The sequence below is a fragment of the Diadema setosum genome, chromosome 12 (assembly GCF_964275005.1).
Source record: "Diadema setosum chromosome 12, eeDiaSeto1, whole genome shotgun sequence".
NCBI lineage: Eukaryota > Metazoa > Echinodermata > Echinoidea > Diadematoida > Diadematidae > Diadema > Diadema setosum.
Genome location: NC_092696.1, coordinates 10,475,169 through 10,502,279, shown reverse-complemented (window position 1 = coordinate 10,502,279; position 27,111 = coordinate 10,475,169). Strand labels below are relative to the sequence as shown.

Below are 27,111 nucleotides of genomic sequence, written 5' to 3'. Positions count from 1 at the left end.
ACACACTGAGCTGTAAAAACAGAGGATGGGCTGTCGCCATTGATGACAACTCCACTTAATAGCAACAAGCTAAGCTCTGACCACTGAAATATCTGATACAGTTCAATGTCTTTTCTAATCTGTCGTGATTTTGCTACGTTTGACACAAATCTTTGATACTACATCATATTTACGTGGAGCGATATGCACACTCGTTGGCTGTATTTCACATCCATCATCAATGCCAACAGACTCATCATCATAGCATCATCACCACCATTATCATTAGCATCACCATTATCATCACTCCTGTCACAGTTACCATTGGCATCACCATTATTACCATCACAATATATTTTTTAATGATATCTCTGCTAAGATTCAAAATGATATCTCTGCAAAGTTTCAAAAATATGTAATTAATATCTCATAAACTTAACAATAATAATAATTAAAAAAAAAGGAACAAGAATCATGTCAAGAGGTTCCCGACGAGCAAATGAGCAATGAATGTAATATGTAACACTTTCAACATTTCGGAATCTTCATGAATATGCACAAAAGAAAAAATATCCAACTTCTGTTTCACTGAAACAAACTCACGGGCCAACATAGACTGTCTGATATCTGCTTACTCTAGGAGGCATAGTTCAATCCCTCTATGGCTTAGCTATCATTCGTGCAAAAAGTTCTTGCAAATGCAAACATTTGAAGTGCATTCACATGCTATACATCGATTGTCAACGGATCACAATGCTCATAGTTGTCCTATAACAGTAAGTATACAACCCTGAAACTATTGGGGCTGTGAATGATGAAAGGTCTCATGTACTGGTACCCCAAGACAGACTCGTATGTGAAGTCTGCAGGGTGGACTGTCCAAGAAACTGAGCCAGCATCTCTTCCACGCATCCACACGTTTTTGTGACATAATACTCGATCTCTCTTTTTGGCATTCTCCACTGCACAGCAGTAAGGAGACATTGCAGACTCTGATCAGCCTCAGATCAACAAAACAAACGGTTCTCCGTCTTACTCGGCTACCTACCAGTCACATAATATGAGGCGAGGGGGGAGGTAGTTTTCCTTTAAAAGAAGATCTACACGAAAATCGAGAGAAATTCTGCCACTTTCTCCATTTGTTGGCCTCTTTGGTGTGTAATTTGACAAAGAAAAAAAAAAAACATCTAAGAAACACAGAGTAAACAGCAATGCCCCCTTAAATTAATCACATAATCAATAACAAGAGTCAAGTTTGTTTGGTTGTTTTTTTGTGTAAATGAATAAGTTTTATACACAGAGTCATGAAATATAAACATAATGTAGCGGATTGACACTGCTCTCTTAAATAAGGGAAAGCATCCTCTCATAATTCAGCAATTGCTTGTGAACAAAAACAAACGCAAAAATGTACAGGTCGAACAAGTTCAGGTGAAAATCTTTCCTTCTCTGCTTGTTCCCTAATCTACACATAAACATGAAAACGCTCCAATCTGGCGGCAAACTGAAGAGTGAGCAATAGTGTCAACTACGACTACATCTCGGCATGATTGACGAAATTTGACATTGCAGTCTCTTGATTTCTTTTTCAATATTTGTCTGTTACATGTCATTTCAACACACAATGCTTAACACAGAGAATAAAATAAAGGTCATGATTAGTACACAGCCAAAGCTAGCTTGTCTAGACTACACATAGTGCTTACCCTACATCATTTGTGTACATAAAATCAAAATTAGAATCAAAATGGTTAAAATCTTCTTCCATTCATCTCCTCGCTCAGCACTAGTCTCATATTTCATGTTAGTATGAAAATCAAATATTATCGCTCTAGAGTTTCTCTTCCACAATTCGACATCATATTGTTAGTTGCAGGTTTACATTCATAATAACACATGGAATTACATCAATTGAGTTTCGTTCTTTCTTGCTAAAAATTTGTACACTGTGGTGCGAAGTACACTGTCTCGACAAGCAAATCTTCCCTTTCATCTGCGGACCACCACTACAATCCCAGTCAACCCCGGCACAGTGGTCTGAACACGTTTTTGGTCATATGATGACGGTGTTTACAGGTTCGTCGGCGGCGAGTTGCCATGACGATCAGTCCTCGGTCTCTTCATCCGAGTCGTCCTCCTCCTCAGCAGTTGCTAGCCACGTCAGCCATTGGTTCACCTAGAGACAGAGAGAGGGGAGGAGAAAGAATGGGAGAGATGATGGAGGTTAGAGCACAGCGTAAGACCAATCACGGTGACTGCACAGACTCTCACAGCAAGAGGATTTTTTTTTTCTTCCTCTTGACAGTACTTTAATCTATCTACAGTAGTAATCAGATTGGAAAGACCACAACTGTGACTCATCGATAGTACCATTCATCTCAGTGACTAACTGAGCTGGTTTGAGCACCACAGTTCTTTGTGGAGAGGGTGCTGTACACCAACACTACCACTAATACTAACACTACAACAAGACCATCATACTTGCTACTATACACACTTACACTACTACACTAGTTCTAGTACTGCCAACCAAAAACAAGTTAAACTAGAGAAGCACTCTGAGAGCACAGACCTCCACCAAGCAGCTCATTTCCACCATTGCTTATCATCTTGTTCTTCTGTAGAGATCAGTGAATTCCATACATATGTATGCATGCTGAAAGTTGCCCGATTTCCCAATATAGAAGCCTTCTGATACATCATCAACTTCCAGTTGGACGGCATACCTCGGCCTAGCAGAAACTAGAGCACATACTTTAGTGCGTGTATGAAAACCTCAAAAATGTGCAGCTTGAACTCCATAGGTCACTGACCCTACCTGCCAAAATATCGAAAAATCCATCATAAAATCCACAAAAATTCCTGGATCACTACCAAAATCAAATCGTCTGTTACTTGGGTCACTCTCAACCTTTCCTGTAAGTTTCCTCCAAATCCATTCAAAACTTTTTGAGTTATTTTGCACACAGACAAACCAACAAATAAACCAACACCAACAAAAACATAACCTCCTCCCTTGGCAGAGGTCATAAAAATCAAGTGGGGATTACCTGAAAGAGAGCCTCCACTTACTGCTGGTACTACTACTACTACTACTGCTAGTGATATTAAATCAAATTAAAGGAACCCCAAACCCAACGAGCAATGTGGTTTAAGTGCAAGCAGCAACTTTAGTGGAACACATCAGTGAAAGTTTGAGGAAAATTGGACCATCAATGCAAAAGTTATGAATTTTTTTAAATTTTAGTGTTGGAACCACTGGATGAGGAGACTGCTCGAGTTTATGACATTCTGTGTGGACAACAATATAAAGAAAATATAAAGAAAATTCAACATGCTTTCACTTTTCTAGCATGATGAAAGAGCACTTGATTAACTGCTTTCAGAAAGCAGGGGGAATAATTACTACCCTTTATGTCAGTATCAAGTGGATCATATTTTCTTTATATTGTTGTCCACACATGATGTCATAAACTCTAGTAGTCTCCTTATCCAGTGATTACAACACCCAAACTTTAAAAATTCATAACTTTCGCATCGATTGTCCAATTTTCCTCAAACTTTCTCTGATGTGTTCTATTAATGTTGCTGCTTTCACTCAATCCTCATCGCTCTTTGGGTTTTGGTTTCCTTTAAATCAAAATTGAGTGGGGATTACCTGGAAGAGAGCCTGTCCCTTTCCGGGGAACTCGTCTGTGATGTCCTCTTTCCACTTGATGAAGGCCTCTTCCTCGATCACTTCCAGGTTGTACAGGTTCACAAAGAAACGCAGCAACATGCCTGAGGGTTGGGCCAAAAAGAGTCAAAGGGATGTGTGAAAGGGGTACTCTGATCTCTCCGCGTTCAAATCAACTTCAACAAGTAGAGCAGAGATTACACCAAGAGACAAATGAGAAGTTTTCTATGATTTGTCCGACGATGTGACAGTTGTGAAACATGCAAGTCTCATGACGACGTAATATCAGTCATTTAATATTGCAAATCAAATAACAGGATGATAAGGGGGGGGGGGGTGGGGGGAGAGGTGGGATATCAGAAAGAAGTGCTTAACCCATTGAGGATGGGCTGATTTTGCTACAGCACCTATTTCCCATAGACACTTGCCCGAGTATACTCGGGACTCGTCCTCAACAGGTTAAGATATATCCTTGGTTTAGATGAGATAGTAGCACTTTGTAATTTTGGCAAAGAAAGTTCGGGGTGGATTGGGGATGAGAAAAGCGGGAAAGGAAGGGGAATAGTATGCCCCTCCCCCTCCCCCCCCCCCAAAAAGAAAAAAAGAAAGAAAGAAATAAAGAAAGAAGGATCCTGGTGTACCTTTGGGGAAGCTGAGGTTGTGGCACTGCGTCTGCAAGGCGTACAGGGCACTGAGCTGGAGGTCGATGCTCTCGTGGAAAAACTTGGTGAGGACGGGAGCAAACTTTTCCAGTAGCCCCTTCTCCTTCTCCTGGATCGGTTTCTCAGGGAGCACGGTGGGGTCAGCGCCCTCTGAGAGGCTAGTCTCGCCCACGATGTACCGGATTACACTGGTGGAAAGACAGAGAGATACAATGCATTATACAATAAGTGCACTACATCATCATCACCATCATCATCACCCTTATCATCATCACCATCATCACCCTCATCATCAACATCATAACCATCATCATAACCATCATCATCACCATCATCACCCTCATCATCAACATCATAACCATCATCATAACCATCATCATCACCATCATCACCCTCATCATCAACATCACCCTCATCATCATCACAATCATCCTAACCATCCCATAATCCTATCATCATATCATCTTCCTCCTCCTCCTCCACTACATCATCAACATCATCATCATCACAATCATCCTTACCATCCCATAATCCCATCTACATCCTCCTCCTCCTCCTCCTCCACTACATCATCACCATAATCCTATCTACATATCATCTTCTTCCTCCTCCTCCCCCACTACTACATCACCATCATCACCCTTATCATCAACATCATCACCCTTATCATCAACATCGTCACCCTCATCAACATCATCATCATCATCATCATCATCACAATCATCCTAACCATCCCATAATCCCATCTACATCACCATATCATCTTCCTCCTCCTCCACTACTACATCACCATCACTCATCATCATATCTTCTTCTTCATCATCATCATCATCATCATCATCATCATCATCATCATCATCATCATCATCATCATCATCATCATCATCATCATCATCATCATCATCATCATCATCTAAACTACGGGTAAATGTGCATGTGTGCTGGGAGATTAACAGCAGTGGGAGATCACTGGAAGAAACCCCAGTGGAAAGTGTCAGAGATTCCGCAGTGGAAGAAGACTGCGAATACTGTTCCTCATGTGCTCATTAGAATCAGAATTGAAAATTGGAAAATTGTGTATTCCCTGGTTTCTCCTAGCCATGCCTGCCAGTGTTACAAAGTTGTTTTTTCATCTCTTTTCAGTCCCTTCTGTGTTTCATCTCAGGAGAAGCTGAGATGAAACCAGACACTCTCAATCACAAGAAATTTTGATCCTGTGCAAGTTGGTCAGAAACATTAAATGTTTTTCGTAAACTACATATTTCTCTCTGCTCAAATCTTGACATCCACAAACTACAATCTACACATGGATGAGGCACATACAATTATGCTACTCAAACAAGAAACAAGAAATATGTTCCTAATAAGTCACATACCTTCCCACACGGGGCATTTCATCAGATTATCACAACCAGCTAACTTGAAATGCTTGTGACTCTGTTGTGCCCTATATAACAATTACAATTTGACCTCTGACCCCGACTTCTTTTGTTTTCTACCTGGCCGTGAGGGCGTTGATGAATCCCTTGTCCTTCTGCAGCGTCGCCGAGACGTTGTCGCGTATCCACTTGTAGAGGGCGTTTGGGCTGGGGTCTGTCTGAAGCTGCTTGGTGACGTCGGCTTGCATACGGAGCAGCGGGAACAGGAAACTCAGGTTCTGGAATGCAAGTGAGTTAAATTGCTCCTGTACTTGTCCTTATCCTCATATAAACCTCATGGAGGTGATAGGCATGTTTTCAATCTCACGCTGAACTTTTCTCCTTCAAGTCCCTGCAACTTACATGCCTTTTCCATATCTCTATTTCTTTTCTAAGAACAGTTTTCACCAAACTCATAAACACTGCAGCGGGGCTGCCAACATTCATACATCGACTATCAAGGGGGTGTCCAAACACTTCAGTGTTTGCAAATGTAAACACAGGAAAATTCCAAATTCAGAGTGATTTTCATGTTTTCCTACCACGACTTGAACATATACACATGTATATGCAGAATCAATGAAAAATGGCACCTTTGCAATAGTTGCTTCACACGACCATCGGTATACCGAACATTTAAATTGTTGTTGGAAGGAGGCGGGGGATAAGAAGATGCTTTGTGAGTACTAATGACATCTCATATGTGGGGAATACAGAGCAGAGTCCCAGCACAGTCTTCGGAATGGCCTTTTCAATCATCAAGTGTACATTTGCACATGCTCAAAACTCTATGACATCATTCTACATGAAAGCTAGTCAACAGTTTTTTGTTTTGTTTTTTCTGGTTGCTTACACGAGCAATTTTACATGAAGTCTAAATGGTCAAGGTTTTTTTTTTTTTTTTTTTTTCAAATGGCCATGATGCCACATCTACAATTCAATTCACTCAATACTAACACCAACCCGCTGACAGAGTTGGCTCTTGGAAACAAAAGCCTAGGTCATTTACGATGCCATTGGGGCCATGGGACAAGGTTAAAGGGACTGCACAGTACTGGTTGAGGTGGGGATTCATGTTTTGAACATTCCTAAGTGATGAGAAACCTCTCATGAAATATGAAAGATCATGTAATTCTAAGAAGGATTCAACGTTTATTTGATGAAAATTGGTTTTCAAATGGCTGAGATATCCAAAAAAGTGATAATAATAAAAGGCGACAGGCCACGCTTTTTATTAGGATCTCTTTGTTTCACCTTGTTTTTTTGGATATCTCAGCCATTTCAAAACCAATTTTCATCAAATAAACTTTTGATACCCCTTAGAATAGCATGCTCTTTGACATCTCTTGGAGTGGTTTCTGAATATCTCGCAAAACTAAATCCTCAACAAGCTAAATCCTCAACTCAACCAGAACTGTACAGTCCCTTTAAAGGGGACTTCCGGAAGGTTTTCAGACTTTTACATTTGAACTATAAATAAGTTATACTGAGTACAGAGATTCAGAATTGATAGTGACTGGGATGAGGAATAAATGTTCTTAAAAATTTATAACAAATTGCAATGAACAAGGATGATGACATGGCAGCCTCACCATAAGAATGCATGAGTTGGGGCTCAAGCAAGCAGAACAAAAGAAGGAGGCATGCATAGATTCCACACAGGTGAACTTGTTAAGCAAGTGGTATTGTAATGGAATTACGCTGCTACATTTCTAAAATATGTGAGGCTCCTATGTCACCAACACTGTTCAGTGTAATTTGTTAAAGATTTTCAGATTGTTGGTTTCTCTTCTCAAGTAACAACAAGGACCCATGGAGCTGTTGATTTATGTACTGCATGATGTGAAATTCTGGAAATCGTCTGGAATGCCCCTTTAAATCCAATGGTCAAGGTGGTCAGAGCCATACCTTCCCTTCAAGGATCTCCATCATCTTCTCCTTGTTGCGGTCACTCTCGGGCAGCATCCGCAGCATGTCCACCTTGCTGCTGTTGAAGACGGCCACCAGGGCCTCGCGGCCCCGGGCCTTGGCGATGCGCTGCAGCACCAGCAGGAAGAGCGGGTAGAAAGCCCCGTTCTCCAGGGGGCCGGCGATGTCCGCCAGCGAGACCACCTCGTCTGTCACCGCCCCGGCCGCCAGCCCCGCCGTGTGGGACTTGATGAGCGGCACCTCGGACTCCAGCTCCTTGGAGCACTCCAAGAAGGATGAGAAAGCCTGGTGACAGAGAGTGCGAGAGAAAAGATATAGAATAAGGCATAGTAATAATACATCATTTGTAGAGTGCAGAACCTATGGATAACTATTATTCCCCTGCCTTCTGAAAGACGCAAGCCAAGCATTCTTTTATCATGCGAGAAAAGTGAAAGTATGTTGAATTTTCTTTATATTTTCTATAAATCGTTCCACACATGTGACATCACAAACTGTAGTAGTCTTCTCATCCAGCAGTGACTGAGCAGAAACGTCAAAAATTCATAACTTTTGAACAGACTGTCCGATTTTCCTCAAACTCTCACTGATGCGTTCTACTAATATAGTACCATTCACTCAATCCACATGTCTATGAAGGTGGACTTGTCCTTTTGAAGGCTGTAAGACCAGTAAATTACGGCAAAGCTGTGTAGGTGTACGGTGGCCGTAAGTGAACCATGGGGCCTCTCACCTCCATGAAGTTGTTCCCGTTGATGGAGCCCTCTTTCTTGAGCCCAGAGAGCAGCGCGGCGGCAGCCTCCCTCTCAGCATCCGACAGCTGGATGCAGTGGGTCATGATGAAGGAGAGCAGGGCGGGGATGTGTTTCTTGGGGGCCTGCAAGGCCTTGAAGGCCTGGACGGCCTGGCCGCTGTCTTTGCTGGACAGGTAGGCGGTCAAGAGCTCCTCCTGGATGCATCGCAGTAGAAATAGTAACACAAGCAGACTGGTCAGTACACAACATCCTGCTCTAACGGTCTCCAACAGTAACAGTCTCTGTCTTATAACATACAGTATTCTTAGGTTCAACATGGCATATTTCAGCACTGGACAAACAACCAATTCACATACCATTACATACAGTATAATTCAAGATTATACTAATAAAAGTATGATGATTTAAATATGTGATCTATGTTCTTACTGTCTGCCTCTGAAGAAGGCACATGCACAGCTCACTAACCATTACAAAAAGGAAAGACAGTTATGAAACACAGTCACATTTCATGCTACCGAGACATCACATATCAGAACTCATCACTGATGCGTGCTTACCTCAGTAGACATGAAATCCCTCCCGCTCCTTCTGTAATACCACCATTCCACAGAGATTTTCTCTAATCGGTCACTCATCGGAAAGAAAGTTTGTTGCTTCTGGCCACCCACCAAAGTATATTGGGTCGCAGTCTGATGAATCCAACTGCATTGGTCCACTATCAGGTGAGTGTCAAGAAATGTCGCACATGATCCTCATCGGACGATCTTGCCTCATCGGATCACCGCCTGACATGTCTGACACTGACCCGATAGTGGACCAACACAAGTCGGATTCATCGGACTGTGATCTGATACACTTTGGTGGGCGGCCAGAAGCGATAAACTTGCTTCTGATGAGTGAACGACGAGAGAAAATCTCTGTGGAATGGGGGTAGAACAGAAATTATGTAGATATCAAGTTAATATAACAGGAAACTACTGCATTTCCTAGAGCCTTTTTGCAGACAAGAGATTAAACATAAGGATTGGCTTCGTGAAAGACTACTGCTGAAGACTGACCATCGATTTCAGCAGCTCCTCCTTAGTGGGTTGCTTTTTCTTTTCCTGTTTCTTCTCTGCCGCACCCCCTCCTGCACCGCTACCACCACCACCTCCACTGCCACCCTGCTGCTTGACAGGCAGGCCAGGGTAGCCGGCCTGCAGGGGTGGGGGCTGGTTGATGCCTGCCGCCGGGTTCTGGGGCAGGAGGCTCTGCAGGGGGGTCATGCCCAGCGGGGGGCTGGAGCTCGGGGCGTTGGACATGGCACTGGGTGGCAAGAATCGAGGTCCTTGAGGTTTGAGCATCATGTTTGAAGATGGGCGGAGGTTGATCTGTGGAACGTTTGAGAGAAGAGGAGACCGTGTTACACATTGATAACAATTTCATTTATTAATGTGTTAATATATACATTATTTTAGTCACAGATGTCACATGCTTCACATACAAACATACAAACACACACCTTTCAATAGGAACTAACATTTCTTTGATTTACGAATGTTGTTTCCGATGTTGGGGTTATAAATGTTCTGGCTTGGAGGTCAGACTAGATCTACTGCTGATCATGGAACCTCACCTCTCCAGAATCCATTTTGTTCATCCGAGAAGGGCGCATGTCTCTGCCGTCATCCCTCTGTCTGGGGCCCCCTCCTCCTCCGCCTCCACCTCCTCCATCCCGCTGCATTCCTCCCCCATCTCTTGGCATCCCACCTCCGTACATCTTCTCCCCTTGCTGCCGGTCCTGGCGCTGGCCGTACCCTCTGTCCGGCCCCCTGTTTCCCCCTCCCCCTCCTCGGTCCCGGTCCCGGTCCCGGTCCCGGTCCCTCTCCCCGGAGCCCCGGCCCCGGTACTCCTGGTTCTCCTTGTTGTAGTATTGCTTGTTCGGTTGCTTATTGTAGTTGCCTTGGTACGGTTGCTGCTGTTGCTGGGGCGGCTGTAGCGGCTGTTGCAGTTGTTGGTTGCCTCTACCCTGTTGCTGGTTCTCTCTGCCCTGCGGCTGGTACCGCTGCTGGTATTGCTGTTGTGGTTGCATGCCATTTCCTCCATCACGGCCGGGGCCCCGCGGGTTCTGTTGGTTGCGGTTCTGCTGGAATCGAGGTGCCTGGTAGCCTCCCTGGTGCTGATGGCCTGAACATTGTGCATTAAAAAACCCCAAACAAAGATACCATTCTCAAGCAAACAGTCCCATCTTTGCTTATTGTCATCCTCACTTTACTTTTAGCTTGAAGAGAGATTAGGGATTAGGCAAGGGAAATGTAGACCTTATGAAGTGATAAACATAATTATTAGTTGTTGAGGGATTTGAAATTGGAACAGCTAACTGCTTTCGAAGTAAAATCCGCATTATCAGTTGATCACATTGATATGACAAACTCCATTTCTGGACCCCATTTCATAAAAAGTTGATATAATGGCAACTCTCCCCGAAATGGCAACTGTCATGGTTATGACAAGAATCCAACTTCTTGATTGGCTGTTGCTATGGGAAGTTGCCATTCCAGCAAGAGTTGCTATCCTAACATCTTTTATGGAGCGAGGCCCTGGACATACAACCATGATTCCACAATCAACTCTCCCTCCCCCCAATGTTTTCTGCTCTGGCTTTGGATACTGGTGCTGTGGTCAGTTCCGAATAAACTGAATTCAACGCTAGAGGGAACCACCAACACGAAAGCCCTCAAAAACAGAAAGAGTGCTGAGGAAAAGTACCCTGACTCTGGCGGTCCCCGCTGTCGGAGCGGTTACTGCTGCCCCGCTGCTGCTGCTGCTGCTGCGGCTGGCGATGCTGCATCCTGGGACTGTAGCTCTCAAAGACGGGCGGTGGCGACAGCTCGTCACTGATCACTCCCGGGCCTGCTCCAACCCTTCCAGCTGTGGTGACCAACAGACGGACCGACAGAAAACGTCAGCAAACTTGGTCCAAGAGTATTCACTATAAATGGCATCTCCTTTCTTGTCTTAGAATATAGAATATACTTCTCTTGTTTCATATCATATATCGCTCAGCTTTATAGTATTCAATCTCTTCCATGTATTATCATGCCAAACACTATATTTTTTCTGAAATTGTCTTTCGGCTTTGATGTTCGTAATTTTCTTATGTTAGTAGTTTGTATTTTCTTTTTCTAACAAAATTGTCGGATGTTCCTGCTTCACCCCCTGCATAGCAACGTTTCCTGTTCTATTGCTAGTTTGCACTTTTTTTTTTACTCACACAATTGTTGTACTTTATAATCTGATGACCAATAAGACAGGCTTTCCAAATATCTTTGGCTTACTTACAGCTATTGACATTCATTTTGCCATAAGTATGGTTTCAAGAAAAGTTAAGTCACAGCTCATTGATGGGGTGTGACAGAGTGGCTGACAGTGCGAAGATAATTGGCATGAGTTTGAATGTAATGTATTTATACTTATATGTTGTATATTTCTCTTGTTTGTTTGTATGGTTTTTATGAAGTATTGAATAAATACATAAATAAATAGATAATTCATCTTTGATCATGGGATTAACTTCTGCATTTGCATAGATGCCATGAATAAAAGTGTGCATGAATGTGTGACTGTGCGAGTAGGGGAGGGGGTAGGGGCAGGTTTTGTGTGTGGGAGTGCATGTACTCGCATGTGGATGGGTTTGTCAGAGAGCACCAACACGCAGAACTCACACATAGTATCCTGCAAGAAGAGATCAGCCATGCCTCCTCTGGCCGCCCAGGGCGGGCCGCTGGCAAAGCCCCGCTCTCCGTTCATGCTGAAGAAATCTGGCTGGTTGAAGCGGCTCAGAGACTGGCTGCCATGATGGTCATTCTGGGGTCAAGAAGAACATGGCACAGTCACGCAATTAGTCTCAGTCAAATGACACACAAACAAAAGCACACACTTTTCCAATGCAAAACGAACCCAGCACCAAGTCAATACCCATTTTTTTTTTCTTTGCATTCTGTTGGTAGTGGAATAACGAAGTTATCACTATGTGAAGTGCAGTCCTCAATGGGGCTTCACTCGAATCCACATGTCTTGATGTGTATGTTCAATCAGGGCTTTTTGATTCGCATAGTAACATGGCGGACTGCGACACGACCCGATATTACGCCCCTGCCACATGCCCTACGTTGTCTCATCCAATACTCATAACATGAATGTGCCCATCCTGTATTCTCTGTCTGTCCTCGAGAATTACGAATCTCCTCAGTGAGGCAACACCACTCCAATCACTATCAAATAATCTCCCTGACCTCTTGACTGGAAAATTTCCTGACAACTTCTTGATTTGAATGCATTTATCAAATACCTTTTTAAGTCCAGTGCCTGCAAAGGTATGCCTATCTTTTGAGAGGAAAGATATTATATAATTTCCTTCTTTTCTTTACTCATCAGGCATAAAAACATTGATTATTGTGGCAAATTAGTCTGGTGTCTCGAGCAGGGATGCCAGCCCTGAAAACAGCACTGCAGCATTCTGAGGTCTGAAATTTATATCTTTGTAGCTATTAGTATTATCTATTTTATTCAATTATTTTTTTTTTAAATCAAATTTAGAGTTTTGGTGAAAAAAAAAATCTTTACATTTTGTACCATAGATATATGTAGAGACACAATTTGGGGAAAATAGCATTTTCCATGAAACCTGGAATACTTTTGTGTGAAAACAAAAACAAAACAGTACAAAATAACTTAAAAACTCAAGTATACGGCACACTTCCTTTCAGTATGAGATGAGAGGGGACAAGGAGAAGGATATCAAAAGAAGGAAGTCTGCTCAGGCAAGTTGTTTGTTACACCTGCAAATTGTCATCACTATCGCTAATCATTTCTTCTTTTTTTTTTTACCAAGTCCCAAAGTCGGGGTGCACCTTGTAAACGAGCGTGTCCTACGAGTTTTTTATGGTAACGCACAACGAAACAGTTGGCATCTTAGGATGCAGGATGGAGGGCATGGTCACCTTAGCTTCCTCCTGGTGGATCTGCCGAATGGTGCGGGGCCCGTGGTCCGTCTGGTGGCGGCGGGGCACCCACTTGTTATTCCTCAGGTCCATGCAGTCCTGGAGCATGAAGCGGATACGAGAGGGCAGCTCGATGCTCTCCGAGAAGCGGGTCATCCGCTCAAAGTATGTGTCCATCCAGGCCTGGTGGATGCAAGAGTAATGATAATGATAGTAATAATAATGATGATGATGATGATGATGATGATGATGATGATAATAATAATATTAACAATAATAGTAATAATAATGATAATGATGATGATGATAATAATAATAATAATAATAATAATAATAATAATAATAATAATAATAATAATAATAATAATGATAACAACAACAACAACAACAACAGTATGGTTCATTGTTCTAATACAAAACAACAATCCAGCAGCTCGAAGGCTGATATGGTTGCTTTCCATCGGACTCACAGAAATCACAAATGTACGACACCGATTATATACCTGAGAATGAAATACAGCATAATGTCATACATGTAGTCACGTTGAAAGACGAATCCAAACATAGCATTTAATGCAAGAAAGTGGAGAAAATAGAACACATTGAAAACACGTCTGCAGCTGCTAAACAGCGCCCTCTATATATGTGGGTGGGAGATAAAGAGAGGAAAAGAATAAGAAAGAGCAAGTGATGAGGAGAAAGAGAAAGACGGGAATGGGGGGTGGGGGAGGAATAAAGAGAGTGAGAGAGGAAAGGAGAGCTAAGTGTGAGGTTCTTGTTCCACTCCCAACCACTAGAGGCCAACAAACACTTACACATGCAACGCATTACAGGTAGTAAACATTCTTATCAATGACTAGATACTTTCTTGCTAGCCTTATAATGAATCTAAGACCAGTACGCTTTCTGCAGTATGCGGGTAAGGTTCTTTTATAATAACATTGAGACTTTGTTCTATTTTGTTCTACTGCAATTCAATTCTGACAAATGTGCTGAAAATTTAAACTTTTTTTTTTTTTTTTTTAGCCTTGAAACACAAGACACTAGCTCATTAGATATGTTTTAATTTTCCCATTTGAGATGCAGGTACCAGCTGCATGAAAGAACTAACGTTCAGACATAATGTTCAAAATAAAAGCACAGATATTCCAACACAATGCTTGAAGTAGTTTTGTTTCCAATTCCTCCCATTTTCTTTTTTTTTTTTGTTTCTATTTGTTTGTTTGTTTGTTTTTTGTATTGTAGTCCTAAACATGTGATGCTACAACTGTACAAGATATACAAGACCAAATTGGCAACAGCACCAACTGTGCAAGGACCTTGTGATGATTCAACGTTATGAATCATTTCAGGGAAAAGACCTTGTTGTGTCACTGGATTTTGTAAAAAAAAAAAAAATTCAGTGACACAGTGTAACTCTGTAGGATCACTTCTGGGAAATTCAACTTGGCAACAGCGCAAAGAGAGTACAGGTGCAAAGGAATTTGCAGCATCGCAACTGTAAGAGATCATTTGGCAACTCTAGATTGGCAATGGTGCGAGGAGTGCGCAGAACGTACCCGAGCCTTGTCATGATCGAGTTGTCGGCCCACAGTGGTGATTATCTTACAGAGGCACTCCAGGTCCTCGGCCTTGTCTCGCAGACTCTCCCGACTCTTCTTCTCCAGGAGCTAGAGGAGGTAAAAAGCAAGAAGAAGGCACGGTATTAAAAGTGAAAGTGGTAGGAAACATACCACACACCCACATACGTGTGTATCTAAACACCAGTTACAAACTTCATTCTGTGGTGGTGATGGTGTACAAAGAGCATGGACGAGGTGGTAATGGAAGCATCCTTACCTGTTTGATACACCTGTGTAGGATAGACTCGTGCAGCATCTCCAGCTTACCAAGCTCACCTGCAGAAAAATAAGCCACAACAAGACCTTCTGAAAACGCTACATACGACATTGCACAACAGTATGGAAGAATAAAAGAATCAGATCTCGACAATGCCTCCTCTCTTGTTAAAGACGATGTTAGCGAAGGTAATAACGAATATAATCTCAAAAAGACAATAACATGCTCAGAGCAGTACACATGGTCATAATGATGCTGGACAACATGGCAATGACCCAATAATGAAACATGAAAACATACCTCTTAAAGGATGTAAGACACCAAATATGTCAACATGTTTTTTCTTGTTTCAACATCATATTACCAATAATATAGAAAGATGACAACCCCCTACCCTACAAAAAAGAGAAAAAAACTAGAAATGTCGCTATGGCGACTGATGCCTCCGCCATAATGCATGATTCTCCCAATAGGTGTATGGTACAATGTCTTCACGATGTGTTATGACAGTTTCACAAAACTAACAAAATATTGAAATGACAGGTTTGTCAGAAATATCTTGAATGTTCACTTTCCTTGAACTAGGTTTGCTATAATTGTGTAAGAGTGCACGTACCTGTATTTGGGGAATTGAGAACTTTTACTTGACTTCTGACCTACCCTTTTATAAGTTTATGCATTGAGTAATTTTCAAGGTATGAAGAAAGAGTGTAATTACAGTGTAAAATATACATGGGCAATTCCACGGTAACTCGCGTTACAAATAATGGGTACATTTATGGGATAATGTGCCAATATCTTTGTAATTGGAAGGATCCACAAGTTACTTTTTTCATCATTGGTTAAGTAGACATACACCAACTAAATGAATCCAAAAAGAAAAATAAAGGACAAACATGTTGGGATTCTTGAATCATTTAATTTTGGTAACTCGCGTTACACAAAAAGGACAAGGTCAATTCTCCTCATACTAGACAATCCTGATAAAAGTTTTCCTACCTTGAATTGATAGTGGGTTAGGACTCATGAATTAACACTATCAAAGTTGAGTAACAATGACCTGGTAAAATGTAGGGAGCCTTTTTATCGGTAACTCGCGTTACGGTAACTCGCGTTACATTATGTCCACTAACACAGGGTGACACAAATTGATGACATACAACTGTTCTGATGGCACTGAATCTTGTGTTAAATATTTTGAGAGATGCTTAGTACATAGTAAAATGAATAAATGTTAAACAAATATTTTACTAATCAACCCAATTGATAGAGAAGAATGTTTTTAAGACTAAAAAGAGCTTCACTCCTCAAAGAGACCCTGAATATGTTTCAATATATACCCAGATGATTTAGGTGTATAAGTACATAATTTTCAGAGTGTAAAAATGAAATATGTTGAAATTCTTTTAAAAACAAAACATAAAAGTATCAAACCCTATTGACAAGTTTACAAAAAAGCCTACAATCTTTCAAAAATTAAAATCCTGTCTTTTTGAAAACTCTAATTTCTTTGCAACTAACTGACAAATAGACCAGTTCGTAATTCCACTTTGCGCATGAGCAGAAAAAGTTCATTTGTCCCAACAGGCATTTTGGTTTGTAAATTCACTGATATAAGCATCTGTGATGTGATGATTATTCATGTGATCCTTATCTAAATGATGCTTGCCAGCACATCCACCTGACAGCAAGAATGGTATTTTGCAATATAAAAGGAAATAAGCTGTTACTGCATTCAATACAAAACAATGAAATGGATGCTTGCTAAATTATAAACTGATGGGAGTATTCTGATCCCCTGATCGAAATGAAAGTTCATTCTTTTTTTGAACATGAATTCCATAAATTGTTATGTCAGGCAAGTTTTATGCATTATGCCACTTTGAAAAAGAGTGAAGTGCCGAACCAACTGAGAGAAAAGAAAGGTCATTTGTACCAATGTGTACATGAACTACAGTGTAATTACGAACTGGCTTATTACCCTACATCAACTTAAATAAGCACTCAATTGATCAGTGTTTTTGTAGTAGCCATGATTAAAAAAGTCATGGGCGTGCATACTCGAGCAGTATTCGAACTAAGACCTCCTGATCTCCGGACGGGCATCATCTCGCAACTAGACCACCGAACTTCCGCCCGACTAGAAGTGTTGGTTCTAATCCTTATATCATGCAGCGGGTACTGCATAATTATTCAAATTCATGAAATTTTTTCGTTGAGATGTTATTATTGCAACTAATTGACAAATTGCCCTACATCAACATAATAAAAACTGAATTGATCAGTGTTTTATTAGTAGCCATGATAAAAAATCATGGGCACACATGGGTACTTGAGCAGGCCGGATTCGAACCCACAACCTCCTGCTGCTGATCTCCGGACAGGCGTCATTTTCACTAGACCACCGAATAAGTATTAGAACCAACACTTGCTGCTTTATAGGTCTACTGTAATAAAAATTCTGTAATACTAATGCAGGAATTTCAGAAGATAAATTTTAGGTTAACCTCGTTCACTGCTGGATGTACATGTACAGACTATGTACACATGCAGTAAGCCTGGCTAGACTCCTCAATGTGGCATGTGATCAGTGGCCTTGATGCTAGTATTATACAATCACAGTTTATTAGGCTACTCTCCTTTGTTTCAGTCCAGCATAGTATGTATAACACTAGATTTGATTGTTTTCACCATGATATAGCTCAATTAAGTGTTAAAATTTGCTTACGTTGGTGGAAACTTGTGTTTATAGTCGGTAACTCGCGTTACATACCGGTAACTCGCGTTACACTTTTCATTGACATTTTTTAATGTGATGACAGTGTTTATTCAAGTCAACATCCTGTGTACAGTATCAGGGTGTGATGAATTTAAAAAATTATGATTCCCAACAAATTACCTGCACTGCTTCCTTCAGAATGAAAAATATTTTTTGTTTCGGTAACTCGCGTTACATGGCTCAAGGGCTGAACTTTCAGGTGGTGATAAAAATTTTTTGAAGGTGGCATAGAAATTTTCTCATGGGAGACTGAAGTAGAACCAATTTGCTTCTTTAAAATGATTTAACTGAAGTGCTAGCAGGATTTTTCTTTTAAAAAAATGTATATCAAGTTAAGCATGCATTTTAGCAATTTGGATGACTGAAAAATTGTCTTGAACATTTGTAGCTGTTTCTCAGGAAATATTTGACCGATTGATATAATTCTTTGAGTTTCTTCAACTTCAATATATGGGTAATACATAATGAGTAATTCTTTTGCAATATGATAAACTTGAAATTTTAGTGCCATGTCCACATTCCCATGGAATTGCCCATATATATTTGCATTTAAATCTGACCTTTGACCCTTAACCTTTGACCTTCTGGCTGGAAATTTCTCAGAGAATCTCCATTAGGGAATACATGTATATATCAAGTTTTAGTTTTAAAAATAATAATGTAAGCATTGCATATACTAGTATATGAGGGAAATAGTAAAATTTTGAGGAGTTGACCTTGACCTTTGACCCCCCTGACTAGTGACCCACGACCCCTACATTCCCAAGAAAATCCCTGCCAGTCAGTACATGTGTATGTACCAAGTTCCATGAAGATGCATTGAACCATTTGCAAGAGAAGTAAAATTGTAACATATTTACCTAACCTTTGACCTTTTGACCTTTGACCTTATGACATGAAACTCTCTCTGGAGAATCTTTATGCAGTAGTACATGTCTACAATAAGTTTCAAGATAATACCTTCGGGCATTGCATGGATATGGGGGAAATAGCAGCGTTTTTAGCATTTGACCTTGACCTTATGACCTTTGACCTCTTGCCAATGTCACTAAAATCTACTCAACTAATTGCCCCGTCATACATCATCCTTGGACCAAGTTTGGTGAAAGCTGCTTCATCCAGTTAAGAGTTATCACGTAAACAGATAAATATTAGGATTTGACCTTGATCTTTGACCTTTGACCTCTGTCCAATTTCACTCAAAACCTAATCAAGTAATTGTCCCATCATACATCATCCTCAGACAAATTTTGGTGAAATTTGCTGAATCCAGTCTTGAGTTATCGCGTAAACAGATACAATTTAATGATTTGACCTTGACCTTTGACCTTTGGCCGATTTCACCCAAAATCTAATCAATTAATTGCCCCATCATACTTTATACTTGGACCAAGTTTGGTAAAATTCCAGTCAATATTACTCAAGTTATCGCGTAAACGAATGTGGACGGACGTACGTACGGACGTATGGACGTACGGACGTACAGACGTACAGACGTACAGACGTACGGACGTATGGACGTACGGACGTACGGACGGACGGACAACCCGAAAACATAATGCCTCCGGCACCACTTCGTGGCAGAGGCATAAAAAGAGAAATACTGTGCCGTAGTGAATAGTTAACACTATTGCAGTGTGTTTAGCCATTAGTCATTCCATATCTTCAGTCTCTAGCAAGGGGAGGAGCTCATACAACAAATGACACATGATCTACTTCATAAAACAAATAATGCACAACCTACACAAGCGCACACTCACCAATAAACTGGATGTTTCCAAGCATCTTGAGCTTGGCCAGGTTACGTTGGTCCTCCTCATCTTGCGTGAGGGCGCCATTCTGTTTGTCGAAAGCTGCAAGCCAAACATAGCAGTATCCAATAAGTTCCCTCTACCGTGTATTCGTATGGAGGCAACAGATATCATTTCTACGCAAACACTTTGGGGGCCTTGAAAGAGCAAAATGCTTCACTTTAGCTTGCGGCAAAATTCCATGTCGTAGTCCCCCCCCCCCCCCCCATAAAAAACAAAAACAAAAACAAAAACAAAGCAAAAACAAAAACAGAAACAAAAACAAAAACAAAAACAAAACAAACCTCATATTGACGTTGTACACTCTTCTTAAATATAGACAGGGCTCCTGCACCTTCTATAGAAGAACAAATGTTTAATGATTTTTTCAATCTAGAAGATCATATTTCCTCTTCCCCCCCCCCCACCCCCAAGTATTACCACAACTACTAAAGGATGCAGCATCAAGAACAACAAATTGAAGCAAGACTTTTTTTTTTGCTTTAATCACACTAGAGCAAAATGTCATCATATCTATACTTCCTGACTTCTCCACACCTCTTTCCTTTCATTTCTTTATGTCTTTTCCAGGGTTTTCTAGACCAAGGACAACCTATCCATATATAAAAGATTGGTTTGGAAGTGACAGATATTCAACCAAAACAGTCCATATCCACTGACGGAACTCTACATTGCTGACACTCACCAGCAAATGCTCTGGATCGGTTTTCAAATTCGTCCTGACACTTGCTGATGAGCAAGCGCCGAAAGGTCTGTGTGGAATAAAAAGAGCGAGAGAGAGAGAAATGTCTTTAATATAATTTAATATGATTTGAGGAAAGGATCCAAGACCAGTAGAATACCCAATCGCCTTTTTCTCATACAGTAGCATCGTGAAGTACATGTACGGAAACTCAATACCTTACTACCATAATATATTACAGTGACATTTTTTCTTGTATAACATAATTACTGTACAGGCCGAATATTTTGTGAGGTTATTACTGTCAAGAATTTCTAGAAGGAGAATGGTATTCACAAATTTAAAAAAACACATGAAAACATTAACGCTGATCCCGACATGAACGTGACAGAAGTGCATACATTTCTCCATTCAGTAGTGAACTCCACAATTGCGAATTTAATCACTCGTGAAATTGTTGGGAATCCCAATGTGCGAAAAAATTAGACTTGCTAAATTTAAGGTGTACTTAGTATTATATGTACTGTGAGTTTTGTATGCCTGTGACAGCAATCTTACATGAGCTCCTTACCCTAACCTACCTAAAGCGGTATAAAACAATGACAAATGACAGCTTTTTGGTCTCTATTTAGAGTATGGTAAACTTATGTTGAGAAAAAAGAGGAATATCAAAACTTGTCTGTTGTGGTAGTTTCAAGATAACAGAGTACGCGTAACTAGCATTTTTTTTTTTTTTTTTTTTCAGGCAGGTCACAGGCAGATTCAATCTAGAAATGTTGTTTTATAATGATAAGTAATCTCTGCTCTAAAAACTTCACAACAGGAAAGCTTTCAGGTACATTATGTTTGCCACTTTACTGCCTTGCCAAACACAAAATGAATGAGTATCGCATGCAAACCTGTACCTAGAGGTCAAAATGTGAGCATAGTTCTGCTGTTTACCACTTACATGTAACTGTAGCAGTAGTTCTCTCAACACGGCACAAAATAAAAAATACTGTTAAAGTGAACATTTTTGAGCAAGTAGGCGTTTGCGCTTAGCTGGGTGAAGTACATTCTGCATGTTTTTGAATTCCACAGAATCAAAGTATACCTGAAATAGCATTACATATATAACTGGCAAAAAATCCAAGCGATTTCATTTTTGTGGTAGTTTCATGTTGCACAAAATGCCCAAAAATTACCACTTTTACAGCAACAACAGATAGGGCAAGCAGTAACTTGTCAGATAAGTCAAGACCACACTCACTTTCACATTTGAACCCGAAGGTTCGAAGTTGGGGGCGTTTTCGTCTAGTCGCTTACATAGCTGCGCGTACATAGAACTGTACTTCGGTTCTTCTAGAGCTTTTTCAAACACCTGGATGATGAGGGGAAAAAAGGGGAAATAAAATTTGACTATAGTACAACACAGAAATTTCACATGACGATCAGCAGAGCCTGCATTTTGCATGAAGAAGGGTTCCACAAGTTCAATTACTATATACCATTTTTCCATTACCCGAAGATTAGAAGATTATGTACGCAGTGTAAGTTGGCGTTTCTTCATAGAGTGAAGATTTCCCATATTTAGAAGAGATTTTAAGGATGTGGCGAAACTCCACACTGGTTACTCAACAGCATCGAAACCACTTGCTGCCATATAAACCTTACACTGGAGAAAATCACCCGGGTATTAATCAGCACTGAATACAACTGACAAATAAAATTTGTTCTGCAAAACACTCCATTCAGAGTTTGGAATAGGTTCTCCATTACATGTATATGATGTTACATGTGATCACGATGGTCTTGATCACATCTAACTTTATAAAGTGCACAGAATAATACAGGATTACTGGATGCAATGTATCTATGTCATGCCCTTAAAATAAGCTGTTGGAACATAAGATGAAAAATCACAATTTTTATTTTCCTATCTTTTTATATAAATTCTGTAAATGTATACCAGTGACTTAAAACTATAGAATTTTACCTATAAGGATGATACAGGCAGAGCAGTTTTGGTTTGATTTGAATGATACAAAAAGCCTTTTTGGCAACACAACTTTTTTTTTTTTTCATAAGGAGGGTTTCCATTACCATGATCAGACTTACATCGTCACCGTCAAAAACACATTCATGTCATTTGATGGTGCATCTTTTCATTACAAAGTTCTATCATTCCATTTGGTGGTGCATCTTTTCATTACAAAGTTCTATCATTCATTGTTAGAGTCTCAAAAGTTAGTGTGAAGAGTCTTTTCCTTTAAACACACTGTTGTTCATATACTGTAAAATGAGGAATGTTTGCGTGCATTTTAATTTTGCAACATTCGCGAAATTAAATTGCACGCGAAAGTTCTTGCCTACACAATATGCATTGGATGCCAGTGGCACTTTGCAAAAATGTCATGCCGCGAGAAAGGCCGTCGGCTCCACTTGGCGAAATTTTTATGCCACGAATATATCATGTTTTACAGTATAATTGTTATTGTTGCAGAATTTCCACAACACCTCTGAAATGTTGAATGTTACGAGTGATTCTTACACTGGCAACACAAATCCAGAGAGTAAACGTTCCGTTTTTTCAGTTGGCACGTTTTTACTCATTCCTTTCCGATTCTGTTCATACTCACTGTATTTGAACCATTTCAATCTAATCATTACCCAAGGTAAGACAAGCAGACAAAGCCAGAGGTGCCAATTTGCTGATGACGAGGCGAATATTTCTGCAACAGAATTTCTGTAACACTTTAACTTGATGGATGAACAGACTTGATTATTGTGTGATTAGAGGCCTGTTTCATAAAGAGTTGTGATTGATCTTAAACTCAATTTATAAAGCGTAACTCAGTGAATGTGAATCGAGTGTAAGTTCAATACTGACTGTAAGTCCTGTTTCATAAAGACACACAAGTTTGATTTCAAGAAAAATCAAGCGTAACTTTCAGTAATTTGAGCGTTACTTGCCATCAATCGCAGAGTTGTTTATGAAACTTAATTCGTCATTGATCACAACTTACGCTCAATCTTTATGAAACAGGCCCCGATCTGACTGAGGATGACTTACCAGTAAGATGATGCCTTTGAGGATGACGATTGAATTGATGCCTACATTGAGGAGTTCCAAGCAGAGTTTGTCAAACTTTTCGGGGGTGAGTTTGTTAAGGATACTGAAAAGAAATGAAAACAGGGCACACAAAAGTTTGGTGAATGCCTAGGTACGGCTCAGAGGTGCTTAACCCTCTAGAGAATTGTCCCTAGAAATGTTTCTATCAGTGGCACCTTCAGCTTAGAGATAAGCAATTACACCATACAAGCATAGAGTGCAATCAATGCCACTGAATGTTCACAGTGGCTTCAGTGAATAGACTACTATGCAAACAAACAGAATATCAGTAGAAGAAATTTCCTAAAACTTGGACACAAAATAAGAATGCTATGTAATTATAGCATATCAGTGTATAATATAATGTGTTTTATGTGTAAGTGTTATTTGTAGGAACCACACACACAAACTAAATGAGGTGACAATGCCACTCATTTTCATAAGTCTCCCACTGAACCTAATACAAAAGTCTTCCTGTCTTAAAACAAAATCAGAAAGGAAAATTTGAATCTTCTGCATCAAATTAATGTTGTGTACTAATATCCTTTCAATAATCTTTACAGAAACTGATAAAATAATGGAGTAAATTTATCACACAAAGAATGTGGTCCTTGTGTGCAATACAGTGTTGGGAATATAATGCAATTGTACTTCTGGCTGAATTTCAGAGTAACAGGTGGTAGGTCAAAGGGGGTCGGCTCTTACCCACGGACACGCCTGAAGACCACGTCTTGCTGATCACGAGAGCCCGATTCATCACGTCTGACGGTGCTCGGCGGCACCCAGCGAGTCACTTTTCTCACAGATGGTTCATTCTTGGGGTAATTGCTGCATGAAAATGGAAACGGCAACACGGTTCATTATATTAAAGGGATGGTACAGTATTGGTGGAGATGAGAATTGGGCTTTTAACTTTTTGCAAGACACCAAGAAAACACTTATGATATAGTACAGAACATACCATTTTAAGAGGAATTCAAAGTTTATTTGATGAAAATCGGGTTTGGAATGACTGAAACATCCAAAAACAAAGTAAAACAAAGCGATCGTAATGAAGTGTGGGTCCCACACTTTATTAGAATCGCTCTTTTTTTGATATCTCAGCCATTTCGAAACCAATTTTCATCAAATAAACATTGAATTCCTCATAGAATTACATGCTCTTTCATATTTCATAAGAGGTTTCTCATTATCTCACCAAATAATGTTAGAAACCTAAAATTGGGTCTCAACCAAAACTATACGATCCCTTTAAAAAAGGAGAGAGGATTGTTGGCTACACTTAGTAGGAAGGTGATCCTCCGCGTTGGATAGTCCATGCTTTGGTTGGACTAGCGAATAAGTGGCAGCCCAGGTTTTCAGCTTCATTTCTTTTAAAACTAGTGAAGCCTCACTGCCATAAAATACTGTACATATCTGCAGCATACTTTAAAGAAAGAGGTACAGTTGTAAAAGCCACGATGTTACATTTCATATCACAATGAAATTTTTCAGTACCATATATTTCTTCTTTCTTGGTTTACTTAAATGTCAAATACAGAGTACATATCATACTAAAGAGGGTTAGGGGTTTAAAACCAAATCTGATGTTTTCATTGAGTATGCATTGCTGAGAGTAATGTGAGCACAAACTGATTGAAAAGGCATTGGTACAAGGGTACATTGTATTCCACAATCAATGCAGTGCAATGCGTAGGACACATATCGTTATCTATTCCTAAAAAAAAAACAATAGGCAGCTTACATGCATTCTGAAACTACAATGTGCCTGCTTACTTATACCATGCACAATGCTCACACTCTACACTGTATGGCTCGAGGCAGGACAACAATGTGTCCTGATAACAGGCCATTTCCTATACAGGAAACGGAGTGGAAGGTGTCAATAATGACACCGACACAAGTCTCAGTGAAGAAACCTTCCCTCTGCCATACATGCAAAATCACCCAAGGAAAAAAAAAAAATATCATGGGATATCACTATCATACAAGGGCAAGAATTTGCATACTGCCCTTTGTAATGCTGTTGCAGTACCAGTACATACACTGTACACACCAGGGAAGCGTTATCTTATCTCTGCTATAAAATACATGCACACCAGCGAAAAAGGACTAAACAGGGGAAATTACCAGTACCTCATCACACCAAGGGGGAGAATTTGAATTTGCTGACAGGAATACTCTTGAGGTACAATATGAGGGACATTTAACCCAAGAAGGCTCACTCTCTCTCTCTCTCTGCTTTAACATGAAAACAAGAAAAAACCAACAGAATGAGTTCGGGGCATCCCAACTAAACAACTACGGAGGTAACAGAGTTTGAATTTGCCTTTGGTAATGCTGCTGAGGTACTATAAGTAAGGAGGTATACATGGAAGTAGAGAAAACTACAGGGAGATAAAGATCAAGCCATCAACGGGCAAACTATTTGTATTACTGGTATGACAGCAAAAGCTGAGGAGGGTTGAGGGCACCCTGGTATCCTCAAAGTCAGAGAAACAGAGACAAACATATAAAGAGATAGAAACAGAGAGATAGAGCAATGGATAAGGCTTACAGTTGTGAGAGAAAAAAAAAAAGGAAACATAGGACGGGAAAAAAATTACATCTAGATGATTAAACATTGGTTCTTTGACATTTGCTCATGCAATAATTACTCTCATGAAATATCTACATGCAAAGCCAAATATAAATTTTACCCACAAACATACACAATAGTGCTAATCCAAACCCTCACATCCAGCTTAACCTAAAATCCAATCCCACCCCTAACCCTATTAAGTCCTTTGAGAAAATAAGACCGAAGCAACTGTCACAGGAGAAAATGTTGTGTCACCAAAACATCAGGGGCCCGTTGCATAAAAGTTACTATTATGGTAACTTTGCCATCCAGTGGTAACTACCATGGCAACAATACTCAACAGCCAATCAAAATCAAGAATTCCATGGAAGTTACCATTGGATGGCAAAGTTACCATAATCATAACTTTTATGCAACGGGTAGCAGAAGTAGAAAAGAACAAATCTTTGGTTTGATTGTTGATGCTCTACACAGTACTGTAAGTAATATTCAAAGGCAGATAGAAAGTCACAGAGAGATAAAAAAAAAAAAATGAAACACAAGAAAAAAGAAAATAAAATGAGAAAGGAAACTGCACATCAAAAATAAATGGGACTTTACATGTAAAATGCAGCATTGGTACAGTTTTACGCTGCTCTATAATACAGGCAAGTATACAAGGAAAGAGAAGAGAGAGAGAGAATGTGAAAAACAACTGTACAGAATTGAAAAAAGACAAAGAAAGGAAAAAGAAGACGGAAAACTTGACATCAGAAGCAGAAGGCGAGGGGATGATCTTCAAAAATGTCTGAACGTACCTTTGGTAAGTTTGTTGTGGTGTCTCTTGCGTCCTGCCAAGAGGAAGAGCTCGAGAAGCACCACTTCTTGGTGCCGGGCCTTCCACCTTGCCCAGTTTGTCGTGGACAGCCTCTCAAAAGACAAAGT

At 40.3% G+C, this 27,111-nt stretch overlaps 1 protein-coding gene across 1 annotated transcript; it reads right to left on the bottom strand.

Annotated features, from left to right (window-relative positions):
- Positions 1 to 330: 330 nt before the first annotated feature.
- On the bottom strand, positions 331 to 27,058 carry LOC140236023 (eukaryotic translation initiation factor 4 gamma 2-like). The gene is made up of 19 exons (XM_072316000.1): positions 26,985 to 27,058; positions 24,312 to 24,434; positions 23,568 to 23,670; positions 21,765 to 21,875; positions 20,519 to 20,585; positions 19,783 to 19,875; positions 15,244 to 15,302; positions 14,964 to 15,074; positions 13,405 to 13,587; positions 12,127 to 12,268; positions 11,171 to 11,332; positions 10,038 to 10,588; positions 9,481 to 9,792; positions 8,398 to 8,613; positions 7,644 to 7,949; positions 5,817 to 5,974; positions 4,297 to 4,505; positions 3,638 to 3,759; positions 331 to 2,155 (listed from the first exon to the last, which is right to left on the bottom strand). Exons 4-19 carry the CDS (start codon positions 21,834 to 21,836, stop codon positions 2,084 to 2,086), a joined length of 2,835 nt encoding a protein of 944 aa, XP_072172101.1. The 5' UTR covers positions 21,837 to 21,875; positions 23,568 to 23,670; positions 24,312 to 24,434; positions 26,985 to 27,058; the 3' UTR covers positions 331 to 2,083.
- Positions 27,059 to 27,111: the final 53 nt, after the last annotated feature.

What these genes read in the sequence shown, in the direction of transcription:
- LOC140236023 (XM_072316000.1), bottom strand. Translation starts at nt 21,836, where the DNA reads ATGTACGCGCAGCTATGTAAGCGACTAGACGAAAACGCCCCCAACTTC. An exon ending in CTTCGGGTTCAAATGTGAAA is followed by an intron (nt 20,586 to 21,764) that starts GTGAGTGTGGTC and finishes TATTCCACACAG; the next exon opens with ACCTTTCGGCGCTTGCTCAT. An exon ending in TGGAGATCCTTGAAGGGAAG is followed by an intron (nt 5,975 to 7,643) that starts GTATGGCTCTGA and finishes CTTGCATTCCAG; the next exon opens with AACCTGAGTTTCCTGTTCCC.